The following is a 13,876-nucleotide window of genomic DNA, read 5'->3' as shown; positions in this document are numbered from 1 at the left end:
ACATGGATAGTCTAAAGCATAAGAAACACGAGCAGGCACCTTGTTTGAGTGAAAATTGTTCACTGAACAGGAGCCAAGCTAAGAAAGGTGGAAGAAAAAAGATATTAATCAATATTAGCCCACTGATACTGAAATTGGCTTCTTGATTTCGAATAAAAAACATTACAAAAGAATATTCCTAATCTGGAAAGGGAAGTTGAACATGGTGGAGCCATGTATCACTGCCCACTTGATTATTAAAAACATCACAAAAAGCATAATTTGCACTCTCAAATTGAAGGATTTTATTCACGTAATTGCAGCTTCTTCCATAACCATTCCACAAGATTCAACATGGATGAGAGAATTTTGCCAACCAGTACAATACCAAAGCAACAGGTTGCAAGACAACTGATAAAATGGGAGCATGGTAACTTCCCTGAAATGTAGCAACATGGTACATGCTAGAAACCAAATAGTTTTAAGTCCATACTCAAATGCCTACCTACTACTCCACAACCATAGATAACTTGAGTGTGATATCACATAATCCATTATCCATATTAAGTAGAAAATTTTGGCTTTCTTTAGCACAACCGAATGTGCTTTGTAGCTTCAACCACTTCATTCTTTGCCGTCAGCGGCGCGAAGTGAACCCAATTGAACTGGTGCTTGAGTTCCCACCACTTTCGATGATCCGTAAATGGACAAGTCAATGCCTTGAGCCTTCTCTTTCTCTATCTGTTCCTTGATCCAGAAGTATGTAATTCTCAGCCCATCCTGCAAAATAGCATATGTGACTCGTTATTGGTGAAGCAGCAAGTACAAAATACATAAGCTATTAAAAATGGCCTTGTTGCGAATTGTTTCCGAGTAAGTTCCACTTGCATTCAAAATGTAACCAACACCAGATCTTGTTAGCGAGGTACCTTCAGCTTCATTGTTGGTGCCCAACCAAGCTTCTCTTTGATCAGAGTGTTGTCTGAGTTACGGCCTCGGACACCTTCTGGACCAGGAATGTGTTGGATTGGAAGCTTCTTGTTTTCAAAGCTAAGAACAATCTCAGCCATCTCATTCATGCTAACCATTTCATCACTTCCAATATTCACCGGCTCTCGGAAGTCCGACTTAGTCAATCTAAAAAAAAAAAAGGAAGATTATTTCAGGATGAACATCAGTGGAGAACATACATTTGTAGAACCAAAAAGGAGGAATACAATATTCCAGTTCTATCACAAGCATAGACAAAAACAAACTTTTTTATCAGATGATTATTCTCATCTATTCTATTCCTCTGCCCATGAACAAAGTGGTATTGAAATTATTGCAAACCCAAAAATTTCAAGAACAATATTGCAAATTTCAATCATATAAACCACATAAAAACGTGAAGTGCTACCTAAGCACGCCTTCCACGCATTCATCGATAAAGGTGAAGGATCGGGTTTGAAGTCCATCTCCCCACATCTCAAACTTGTCGGTGGAAGTGATAACTTTTCTGCAAAAAGCAGCAGGTGCCTTCTCCCTACCACCTGTTACAGATGCAAGAAAGCAACAAAATTAATATAATCCATAAAGCGACAAATTATCAAAATCTAAGAGGCAAGGGAATCAAACACATGGATAAGCAATTACAGACATAAAGAGGTTACCTTTCCAAGTTCCAAAAGGACCATAAATGTTATGGAACCTTCCAATACGGCATTCAATTCCAAAGTCCTTTGTGTAGTGCTTGCACAACTCCTCTGTAGCAAGTTTCTCCAAGCCATACGCATCTTGAGGCTAGAGTAAGAATTGAAAGGAAACTAGATTATTTTCAATTATTTTACCAGTCAGAAATAAGAATGCTGGATGGTTGTAACCACTGAGTAAGCTACCTCCGCGGGCCAGGCATCAGATTCCTTCAAGCTCACATTAGTGTCCAGCTGCTTAAATTCAGGGTAAATACAAGCACTAGAGGCATAGAAAAACCTGCAGAAACAAGAAATCAGACTTTTCAAACAAGAAACAGGAACTCCAATTTCCAATTTTGCATAGGAATTTATATCCGATCAAGACCAACGGATACTCTACCCACAACAACTAACCTCTTAACTCCATTAATCCTAGCAGCCTCAAGCATGTTGAAGCTGATCATTGTATTGTTATACATGATGACAGAGTGGTTGGACTGAATGAAGCCCATGCCGCCCATATCGGCAGCAAGGTTAAACACATGGTCTACACCATTTGTAACCTTCAGGCAATTATCCATGACCCTTAGATCCACAAGATGGAATTCGTGACAGAACATATCTTCTGTCATGTGCTCATTCTTCTTCCAGTCAGAAGCAATAATGTAATGGCCCTCACTCTTCAACCGGCGAGCAATATGGGAGGCAATAAAACCACCAGCCCCAGTGATGGAAATTCGGAGCTTCTCAGATGGCCAGTAGGGTTCCCTCTCAAGATTCTCATACGTGAAAGCCCCATAGTTGGTTCCCTCAGTGCTTCCCATACTGTATCAGTCAAATAGTTAACATAACATCCAAGATGCATCAGATAAAGCACAAACGTGTTAAAATCACTGTATGTAACTGAGTATCAAAGACTGCTGAATTAAAAGCTTTACAATATGGGATCCTCAAAAGAATTAGCAGAGTAAACTTACTAGCCGACACAACTCCTGATGTGATAATTACTCTTCAGTTCTTATCTATCTCAAAGGAATATGAAAATCTTTTTCATGAACTAGCAGTATTTACAATCTAATTCGAGCTTCTAACCCACAACCCATCAATAGACCGCTGTCAAAGTTTATGGAATCTACTTAGGAGAAAATTTTATAGAAAATGCAGAGAACTGGAGGCAAGAGAAAAGGAAGCAATTCTAGCCAAACAATCCTAATCCACAAACAGGTATGAAGAATTAGAAAAACCATTTTAACCAAGTGAAAAGGAAAAAGCCTTGAAAAAGAGTGAGCAAGGTATCACTGACAAAAAAGAAAAATACTGCTGAAAGTTGTTTATATTTCATATTCGCTAATAAAAAGGCAAAAATCAAACTACCAATGTCATTAAACATTAATTTCATGAAGAACACGAAATTTAGCTAAGATACTAAATTAAGAGAAAAAATATATAGAAAGGGTTAGACTTTACATACATTTTGCCAAACGAAGAAACAAGTACAGAGAAACAAAAAATAAAAGGAAAAAAGAATTAACAAATCATGAAAACAGAGGATCCGCAGATGTGAAAGCAAAGCCCATTTTCCTCTTCTGACCTTAAAACATAGCAAAAGGAAACGAGAAACCAATAAAGAAAAAAAAGGTATACAAATCCCAGGAAGAGACGATATTGAGTGAGAGAACAGAAGAGCAAAAACCCAGTCGAGATCTTTACCTGTGAGGCTTAAAAACTTGGTTTTTGAAGCTTGGCAATAGAAAATAAGATAATGTAAGAGCGGGAAGCAGAGGAGATATGTTGAAAAAGAGAGAGAGAATGAAAAAGGCTGTGACTCAGAAGGCCATAATGCTCATGCTATATATAGAGAGGGAGGTGAAAGAGAGACGGAGGGGGGAGGGGGGAGATGGGAAAGAACAGACAAACAAGGCCGCTCATTCCTTTTTTTTTTTTGTTTTTCCGGTGGACTAATACTTTATAATTTCACTTCCCATGATTGAGAGAGAGAGAGAGAGAGATAAGCTGCGACGTAGGAGAGATAAGGGACGAAATTTGCTTATCAGAATTGTTGTTATTTATTAATAATTTATTAACAAGTTCACACCTAATACATTCAAAGCTTAACCACCGAGCGTGGTTGAATTTGGTTAATCTAGAGAGGATTTGGTCTCATTTCGATTTTATTCTTACGTTAATATTAATAATTAAATATTATTTTTATTTAAAAATATAAATGACTCAAAATATATATTATTTAATAATATATCTTAAATAATAAATTTTTTCTTATGAAATTGAATTAAATAAAAAATGTCAACAAATAACTTTGAACTTCAAATTTAAAAATACTATAATTGTTATGTTTAAAAAGTCCTCATCTTTCTTACTTAAATTTTTTTTTAATTTTCTATAATAATAATAATAATTTATTATTCAAATAGATATAAACAAGCTTTGGCTTATCCAAAATTATAAAATTAGAATTAATAAAAAAAATAATTAAAATACATATATCATACCAACATTTTAATAAAATTTAGATTGTAGTTGTTGACAATAATGTCATTTTTAGGTTATATCATTTAGCCACATGGCCATATTTTTATATTTATTACTATCATATAATATTAAAAATTTATTTTTTCAATTTAATTAAAAATTATATTTAGATTATTAATGAATGGTGAGCTTTTTTTTAATGATAATTTCTTATTGGAGTTAGGAAATTTTGTTATTTAGTCATAAATTTAAAGATTAATATTTTTTTAATTTAATAGATAGAATATAAATCTTTTATAAAATATATTCAAAATTTTATGCACATGCTTTGTGTAAGGACACCATAAAAAAATGCACTATGCCTAACTTTATTTTTAAAAGATTCCATATTCCACATGATTCTCTCTCCATATGTCAGTAAGAATATAATGATAAACTCATTAACTATTTTCTTACAATTATAGCTAAAAAAAAATTGTTAAATTTTTTAATAAGAAACTCAGGTATAATTTAATAAAATTATTCGATTTTTAAGGATAATAAAGTGTACTTTATTTTTAGTAGCTGATTAGATAGTAAATACTTAAATTTAAATTTATTAAATGAGTGATATATTTTTAATTATTAAATAAAATTAAAATAAATAAAGGTAGATTTTAAAATACTATAAGATAATAAATTTTTAATAAATAATTTATTTTTTATTTTATTATATGTCATAAATTGTTGTAATAAATTTCATTTACATGTATTTTTTTTATAATATTAAGATATTCTTTTATATTTGTTCGTGACTGTCTCTAATAATAATATATTTTCTAATAACTAAACTCAAGTTTTTATTGAATCCAACACTTATCAATATCACATTTATCAGCTATATATATATATATATATATATATATATTTTTTTTTTTTTTTTTTAAATTTGCCTAGTGGTACTATAAAATTACTCTTCTTTAAGGGCAGTACAGAAAGGATACTAAACTCATCCATCCAAATCCAAATGAGTCAAATTTAATCATAATTTATAGCAAATCAGCTTTTATAATTTCAAATAAATAATTAAATAAAAATCCTATTATATGCAAGTTGATGTCATATATTATAATTAAAATAAAATAGTAGAGGGAGGGCCTAGCAATAGCATGTGCTGAAAGAGAAAATTCGGGGAAGGTGCATTCAAACTGAAAGGTTTGTATGGTTGGGACCATTGGAAATTACATGGAAGCTGCATATCTCATAGTTTAGTAGCTCATGAACTTACCAAAGCCAAATCCCCAATTCCTACAAATTCTTGTTCTTTTATTATTATTATTATTATTTCAGTATTTTTTTTATATAATTTTTATAGTATGTAATTGAATTTTATTTTGTGTTTCACGTTCCTCATTAATTTCAAATTATTATTAAAAAATCTTTAAATTTTATTTTTTATTTCATAAAAATTCATATAATTTGCTATAACAAGTTTTTTTAGTTAAAATTAAAAAAATAACTTCTTTTTCTCTTACACTCAAAATACACTAATCATTTTAATTACTATTTGGACGTAACACAAAAATATTTATACCATCACAACACTTTTTAGAAAAATTGAGAATTAATTATTTATTACAAAATGCTAAAATTATATTTATAGACATCACATTATAGTTTAAAGAATTTTTTTTTTTATTTAAAAATCTCATATTGCAAGTTAAAAAGATTTTTTTTAAATACAATTTATAATTTTTAATAATAAATTAAAATTAAAAAATAAAAATAAAATATGAAATAAATTTAAAAAACGAACTATAAAATTTACCCTACTTTTTTTTTATTTTCATATATCTATATATAAAAATATAACAATTATTATCCTCCATACTAAAGATTCACGATTAAATGATTTCATTAACCTCTAATTCCACCCTTATAGGGAATGCCTACTTCTGATCGATACTATTATGCAAAGGAAGTCTCATTAAATAATTTTTTCTACAAATATTATATTATATTATATTCAGTAACATCAAATGTCTTCATTATTCAAATATCAACTCGTGAATAAAATTTTTTTATTCTAATTTTTAGAAAACGTGAAAAAATAAACTTAGAAAAAAGAGGAAGAAATCCAAATCATTCGGACTCTTTTATTATATCACAAAAATGATTTGTGGATTAATATCCTCATTTCTTTCCTAGTTAGTTGCAACTACCACGAAAGCTCAGTGCCACAAATGTAAATTATGCCACTTCTCAAGGTTCATTACATTGCCACCTCAATGTTGGGCCGGGCCGATCAGGAGCAGGCTTCGTTCAGAATCTGGAACCCGAATCTTAAAAAGAATGACTTTAATCACTGGAGAAATTTTGGTGGGCCCAGGTGATCCATGGAATGCTGAGATGGGCCGGGCTCCAAAGTGAGCTTGTTCGATCTAAGTGAGACCTCTCTCCTGTGGGAGAGACTGTTGTAGATCCTTGACGCAGATCGCATCAACATGAAGGACCGTGGTTTTTTTTTTTTTATTTAAAAAAAAAACACTTTAGTTAACATGAACAAATTAAAAAAAAAAGCCGTAAAATTTCCACTGTCAAAAAATTTTTATTATTTAAATATATATTTTTTTTCATTTTAGTGCTTGTTTTATCATAGGCAAAAAACATAGAATTTTGAGTGAAATAAATATTTAATAATATAATAATTTAAAATAACAAAAAAATACATAAAAAATATAATAAAAATATATGATATGACAATGTGTAATAAATAAACATTTAAGGAATTTTTATAATTTATCTCTAAGCAATAAAGTGTCGTTGGCCAGATGGAGGAGGGAAGACAAGCAAATAGAATCTGATGTTGCTTTGAGGGGAGAAAAAAAAAAGTGGGCCCAAATGATATCTTGGCGGTGGTCCACCAGTGTCCGGGCCGGATTCAGTATTTATCCACCGGCGCCGTCGAATCACAGCCACGTAAAAAAAAAAAAAGTCGTCTCTTCCCATCCACTATTCAATTAAAATTAAATCAAATCATATAAGTCAAATCAAATTATAAAATTAAATGATTCGATCGAATAATCCGATCGCATTGCATCCCCTTGCATTACTTGTCGTTCGAGGAGCAAACTATCCCTTTGGCCAATTTTTACTTTTTCTTTTATATTCTCTATTTTCTTTTCCATCTTTATTTATAATTAGTTATAAATTTTATATTAAATTTTATTAAAAAAATTTATCTGTAGTTACAACGCATTGAACAAATAGAGAACTTACCTTATTGGTTGAGATATAAGTAATTTTTTTTTCTCTCTATATTTTTTTTATTTTTTTATATTAAATAGGGAGAAATATAATATTTAAGTGATTGATACAATATTTATATGGAGTTTTTTTTTAATACGCTTTAGTCATAAATAAACTTTTTTAATTAAACTAATAAAAAAATTAATTTCTAAAATTTCTAAAATACATACACATTAAATTTTTTATTTAATTTATTCAATAAAAAATAAATTTTTAAAATTTTAATAAAAAAAATTTATGACCTAAATATAAAAGTTTATTAAAATTATGCTCACATTTAATATATTATTAATTAAAAAAAAAAGACAATGGACATGCGAGTTTTACTATTGAATCTGTCACTAGGGGTGAGCAATCGGTTCAAATCGAACTGAACTGAATTAAATTATAAAAATCGAACCATCAATTTTAGAAACTGAACCGAATCGAAATTGGTGAAAAATCGAACCAAACCGCTTTATTTTGATTCGGTTCGGTTTAAACTGATCGATTTGATTTTTGATTGATTTTTTAATTTAGACTTGATTTTCAAGTTATTTGATCTAATTTTAACTTTGGTTTGAACCTAATAACCATTAATCAATGAAATTAAACAATTAATATATATATATAATTAAATATAATTCATAAATTTTTCATAAAAATAAATTAATTCAAAAATCAATTCGGTTCGATTTGACTATATAAATCACTATTCGGTTCGGTTTAACCGATTTTTTTCTCTTCAAAATCGAACCGAATCGAAATAACTGAAATTTTTATAAATTAAAATCAAACCAAACCGATTTAATTTTAAAACAGAACCAATTGAACCAAATTTACTCGATTCAATTCAATTTTTCGATTTGAACCGAATTCTGCTCAACCCTATCTGTCACCAATGCCAATGTTAGACAGATATTCATACCTCAATGGGTTTTGGAATTATGAGATGCACCTCATAAATGAACTATTTCCAATTTACCTATACTCTTATTATCTTTTTTTTTTTAAATATTGAAATAATTCAAATTAAAAAAATATATATTCTCATTATACAAGAAAATAGTAATCATTATAGTGACTCCCATAAAAAAAATTATAGTGACATAAATGTGGTATTCTATAAAAATTATAAAAAGTAATATAAGCAATATTTTCTATAAATTATGAAAATAAATCTTTTATTTATGCTAATAAAAGAGATTTTTTTATGTATTTTATAATTTTCCTTTAAATGCTTTTTTTTCTTTTTCATTTTTAGAAAAAAAAAAAAAAACAGATGGATATGCGCAAGAAGCCTTCGATGAGATTTCAATTCCTTGTAGGGACCAAAGAAGACAGATGAAATTTCTATATACGAGGCAACTTGTGGATATTTTCTTCCCACTTGAAAAATATAAAAATAATTATTTAATTAATTTTCTTAAAATGGCCCCCACCTCCAAAAAACCATTAAATCCCCATTTTATCAGCTTCCACCTCAGACCCACATCAGATCAACGGTAAAAACCAAAAAAACCAACGCCGACCCCCATCTCCTCCCATATCTCACACCCGGATTGGACCATTTTCGTTAGCAAACTATACATTTATGGATAGGGTATTCTCCGTCGGAGAAATCTCTGACCAGTTCTGGTCACCGCCGCCGCCTCCACCTCCGCCACCTTCAGCTCAACCGGATGATTCCTCCAAGATGAACCGGAGCGCTTCTGAGTGGGCCTTTCAACGCTTTCTCCAAGAGGCTTCTGTTGTGGCTGTTTCTGCTTCTGCCTCTGCCTCTGACTCCTCGCCGCAATCTTCTTCAGCTCCCGCTGGCGACAAAAGCGAAGTCGTTGAGATCAAGGACAAGGACAATGATTCTTTTTCTGTTGCTAATGACAAAACGACTGCATCTTCATCGTTTAGCAATGGGCGATGTACCCCGCCGTTTAATGTAGCTGCGGCTCCCAGTGCTCCTCCAAATATTCCTATGGATTCCGAGGAGTACCAGGCGTTCCTGAAAAGTAAACTCAACTTGGCTTGCGCCGCCGCTGCCCTGTCCCTGGTAATTTTTTTTTTTTAAATAGTCAAGCAAAAGTTTCCATTATTATTATTATTATTATTATTATTGGGTAAATCTGTTTAACTTAGCCACTCCGTTTGGGAAGTGGTCAAATAAGGTATTGTTTTTGTCCTTTTATCTGTGGCCCCTTCCCTCTCATTGTTTTTGGGAGCTTTTTATTTATAGGTTGTAATTGTTTGCTGAGATAATGCAAGAAAAGAAACAGCAAGTAATGCTATTGTTAGTTTTGTATTTGTTATAGTTCAATAGTTGTACTGGGCTCTGTAGGTTGGAGAATGTTGTTAAACTTAAAAACGGGTTCTTTACTGATTCGGTAGCCTTTATTTAGCCTTTTCAAAGTAGCTGTTTTAGTTTTTGAATGCGTATAGGCATTCTAATAGCATCCCTCTCTTTTCCAGTTAGAGATAGTTATAAGGTTTTTGTTATGGGCATTTTGTGATGTCTGTTAGGGAAAGTAACTTCTATCATAAGAGGAAATGCGGAAATGTTTTGGAGGTGAGACAAGGACCAAAGCTAAAGTGGACATGAGCTGTATAAAGGAAACTTTGCCTGAAGCTTGACCAAAACTAATCAGAGAACCCACTAAGTCATAAAAGGCAGCTCTTTTGGTATCACTCACATTAGTAGGATTCCAAAGATATGAAATAGAGAGAGAAAAAAAAAAAAAAAAAAAGAGGTTAAGCTAAGGTAGCCAAGCATGTTGAAGCTTGACCAAAGTGAATATGAGTCAACAAGGTTTTTAACTGAATGACTAATGGTCAAAATATAGCTTAAATTGTTGATCGAAAAGGATCATGACAGCTATTTTCTTTTGCAGTGAAAGAGTTATAGCTTGATGTCTATTTTAGAATCTGCAGCCCAAGATTCTAAATAGAATATAGAAGTCACTATTTTATTTTTTGGCTCGCTGATGTGAAAATGCAGATTTACAAAGCAAACACTGAAAGCTTCCTTGTATAATCACAATTTTATGAAATAAAAGTGATAATTGGAACAAATTTTACTATTAGCAAATGGGAGTAACGAGACTTATAAGCAATAGCTCTAAGATGCATGTTTGCATAACAGGGTTATGTATTGTGATTCAGATATTCGATCTTATTCTTGTGATTATGTAGCATAACTCTATATATGCTGCAGGTATATTTTATCACTTCTTATCCCTTGGTTCTTACTGTTAAAAGTTGTTGCAGGTGAAGCTTGGACTTGGTATATCCGACTTGCTTTATCATTTATCTTACTTTCTATTTTTTCTTCAGTAAAGAAAATTTCAGGGCATCTTTGTGCTTTACAATTTCTTTTACTTATATAGTTAGATTTTGGTTAATTTAATATGTTATATTCTTATCAATAGGCATCTGGTCAGAAACCTCAAGATTCTTCTGCTAGAGCTGACAGTGGATCGCAGGCTTCAAATGCTTCACAATTAGGATCTCATGCTACTTCCAAAGGTTTATATCACTTAATCTATTAGTCAATGTCCATGTGTGTAAATGTACATACATACCATTTCGGGATGTGAAACCAGTCATTATAATAAAGAAGGATAAATTGAATAAATATTAGATGTGGTGATTGGCAAAGAAACTACCAACAGTAGTTTGATGCCATAGGTATTCTCAATAGGGATCCTTCTATAATTTTAAAAGTAACTTACATAATTAGCAAAATCAGTGAGACTTGAGAAAATGCGGCTAGTTTTATAGTCATCCTAATCATCACATCACATGCCATATTAATGGTAAGTGAACGCGAAATGTAATGTAAGCTTCCTTGAGAGTTTCAACTGCTTTTCCCTTCAAATACCTTTTTCCAGAGGTTAGTTTATAAGATCCAAACCAACATTGTACCCATGCTTGGAAGCATTAAATATTACTTGTCTTGCTCATACTATTGGCTAAACTTAACAGGTAAAAAAAAAAAAATCTTTGGGAGAATCCGAGTTGTCGTTGAGAAGGGTAAAATTTGGTCATTGTGGAATGTAAGTCTTGCTGGATTTGCCTAGCAGTATACAATGATATGAAGACATTTGCATCTGTATGCCACAAGCAGCCCAAATTTTTTATAATGCATTTTTCCGTTTGCTTTTCATTTCAGCATAATTTCTTTGTATAGGTTGAACATGTCTTCATGAGTAATATACTTGTACTATATCTTTTTTTTAATTGCATATACAGAGGCAGCGGCTGGAGGTGACTTATCCAGGTCACAACTTGTAGATGCTAATGGACCAGTTGGAATCTCCTCCTTACCTAACGCACAAAAGAATTCTGGAGCTACTGTGAAGGCAACAACAAGTGGATCATCAAGAGAACAGTCAGAAGATGATGAAAATGAAGGAGAAACTGAAATAACTGAGAATATGGACCCTGCTGATGCAAAACGTGTAAGGAGGTAACCATTGTCTCTGATGCTCTTGTTGCTAATATTACATATTCGTTCCTCCTAGTATGTTGAAATTGACTTTTTTATTTCTCTATACAATGGGAAAATTGTGTTCAAATTGTTTGATAAACACACTTTGTGAAAGACTATATTTTCTGGATGTCATCTTTAATGGTAGCAATTGTTCTTTTTTTGTTACCACAAACCTGCAGAATAGAGTATGTATTCGGGCATGCTGGACTAGGTGATCAAGAGAATGTCCAGTCAAATTTATGTAACATAAATTTATTTTCTTACTATATATGATGACAATGCATAAAACCAATTTTACAGCGAGTTCTCAGTGTGAATCTCATGCAGGAGGAGTTAGGTTGCAAGTCAAATGTAACACTCGTGATTAAAATAATGCCCAAATGACCTTTTGATCAAAATCATTTTCTTTCTCTAAGAAGGTCTTTTTTAGGTTTTCCACGTACTTTTATCTTTAATGGTTAATATCATGCAGTCAGAAAGTAGTAGTTGGTGTCATATTTAATGCACATGATGACAACAAGACATGCACCCATTATAAGTTTTTCCCTGGTTATTTGATTACAGTTGATAAATTTTATTCTTCTGATGCTTGCCTTTAATAATTTTCATTCCCTGTGAATCATTTGCCGTTTTTCAGAATGCTTTCAAATAGAGAGTCAGCTAGACGATCAAGAAGAAGAAAACAGGCCCATTTGACTGAGCTTGAGACACAGGTTTGGTTCTTTTAAGTGACCACTTACTTTCACTTATAAATATCTCATTCTGTGTGACTACTAAACTTTGTTGTTCATAGGTTGCTCAATTGGGAGTTGAAAATTCTTCTTTATTAAAACGTCTCTCTGAGATTAACCAGAAGTACAATGAGGCAGCTGTCGATAACAGAGTTCTAAAAGCTGATGTTGAAACATTGAGAGCAAAGGTAAGTCAATTAAAATTGTTGTTAATAAACTTGAGAACCATGGTAGATGGTTTACTCTCCAAAACAGGCAGGAGAATTGCCTAAATAGTGCTTGCTGAATACTCATCTGCCCGTCTGGGCTAAAGATTAAGACTCAATGCTCGTAGGGCCTCACTACTCTCTCTCTCTCTCTCTCCCCTCACCCCCTCTTCCCTCTCTCCTCCACAACACCACCACCTCCCCCCCCCCCAGCCCCCACGAACACATGCATTCATGCACACATACATGAATATTATGTATGTTAATATCTCCACATACAAAAGGAGGCAGAAAACTGATATATTATCATTTGATGATTGCTTATCCAGGTGAAGATGGCCGAGGAGACAGTCAAAAGGATTACTGGGGTGAATCCTATATTCCATGCCATGCCTGAGATATCCACAATAAGCATGCCATCCTTTGATGGAAGCCCTTCTGACACATCAACGGATGCTGCTGTTCCTGTCCAAGATGACCCAAAGCATCACTTTTATCAGCCTCCAAATAACGCAATGTCCACTCATGATCCACAAGTCAACAATGCTTTGGCAGACGTCTCTTCTGTTGAAAATGTGCAGCTACATTCTGGAGCAGCAGGACTAACAGAGAACAAGTTGGGACGAACAGCTTCCTTGCAGAGAGTGGCTAGCTTGGAGCACTTGCAGAAACGAATCCGCGGGTCTGCAACTCCTTTCGGGCCCCAGTTCAATGGGGAGCAGCAGTAACAAACAGAATGGCCCCAAGTGTGAAGATGGTTTTACAGAAGGACATTGTCAAGGAGCAATTTGTTCTAGCATGATTTTCAGTTCAGCTGTATGTAAAAGGCTCCATTCTTTAACTACATGCTGAATCAAACAGCTATTTTTAACCTTCAATTTATCATGTGACAGCAGCTTGCCGTCTAGAATAGTTCATCAAAACAATCATCAAATTTTCCAAGGCTGACGTGTTTCTTGGAATGGTTAGGGCTTACAGGACAAGATGCCATTAGGCTGTTTTTGTGAAAGCATTGCTTAAACCAAAAGTTTTATAACATATTATTTG

At 32.6% G+C, this 13,876-nt stretch overlaps 2 protein-coding genes across 3 annotated transcripts; one reads left to right on the top strand and one right to left on the bottom strand.

Moving 5' to 3' along the window:
* Positions 1–260: 260 nt before the first annotated feature.
* On the bottom strand, positions 261–3,560 carry LOC110662568 (GDP-mannose 3,5-epimerase 2). 2 transcript variants are annotated; one of them, XM_021821580.2, is made up of 7 exons: positions 2,630–3,560; positions 2,067–2,477; positions 1,857–1,950; positions 1,632–1,761; positions 1,379–1,511; positions 909–1,116; positions 261–759 (listed from the first exon to the last, which is right to left on the bottom strand). In XM_021821580.2, the coding sequence occupies exons 2-7, from the start codon at positions 2,474–2,476 to the stop codon at positions 604–606; spliced, it is 1,131 nt and encodes a 376-aa protein (XP_021677272.2). In that variant the 5' UTR covers position 2,477; positions 2,630–3,560; the 3' UTR covers positions 261–603. The 2 variants fall into 2 exon arrangements, with proteins under 2 accessions (XP_021677272.2, XP_021677271.2); XM_021821579.2 differs by having other exon boundaries at positions 3,363–3,558.
* A 5,328-nt stretch (positions 3,561–8,888) lies between these two features.
* Positions 8,889–13,867, top strand: LOC110662567 (light-inducible protein CPRF2). Its single transcript, XM_021821578.2, has 6 exons — positions 8,889–9,456; positions 10,829–10,925; positions 11,652–11,868; positions 12,530–12,605; positions 12,686–12,811; positions 13,159–13,867. The coding sequence occupies exons 1-6, from the start codon at positions 9,004–9,006 to the stop codon at positions 13,555–13,557; spliced, it is 1,368 nt and encodes a 455-aa protein (XP_021677270.2). The 5' UTR covers positions 8,889–9,003; the 3' UTR covers positions 13,558–13,867.
* The last annotated feature ends 9 nt before the right edge of the window (positions 13,868–13,876 follow it).

This window comes from Hevea brasiliensis, chromosome 3 (assembly GCF_030052815.1).
Source record: "Hevea brasiliensis isolate MT/VB/25A 57/8 chromosome 3, ASM3005281v1, whole genome shotgun sequence".
Taxonomy (NCBI): domain Eukaryota; kingdom Viridiplantae; phylum Streptophyta; class Magnoliopsida; order Malpighiales; family Euphorbiaceae; genus Hevea; species Hevea brasiliensis.
This window is presented reverse-complemented; position numbering and strand designations above follow the sequence as displayed.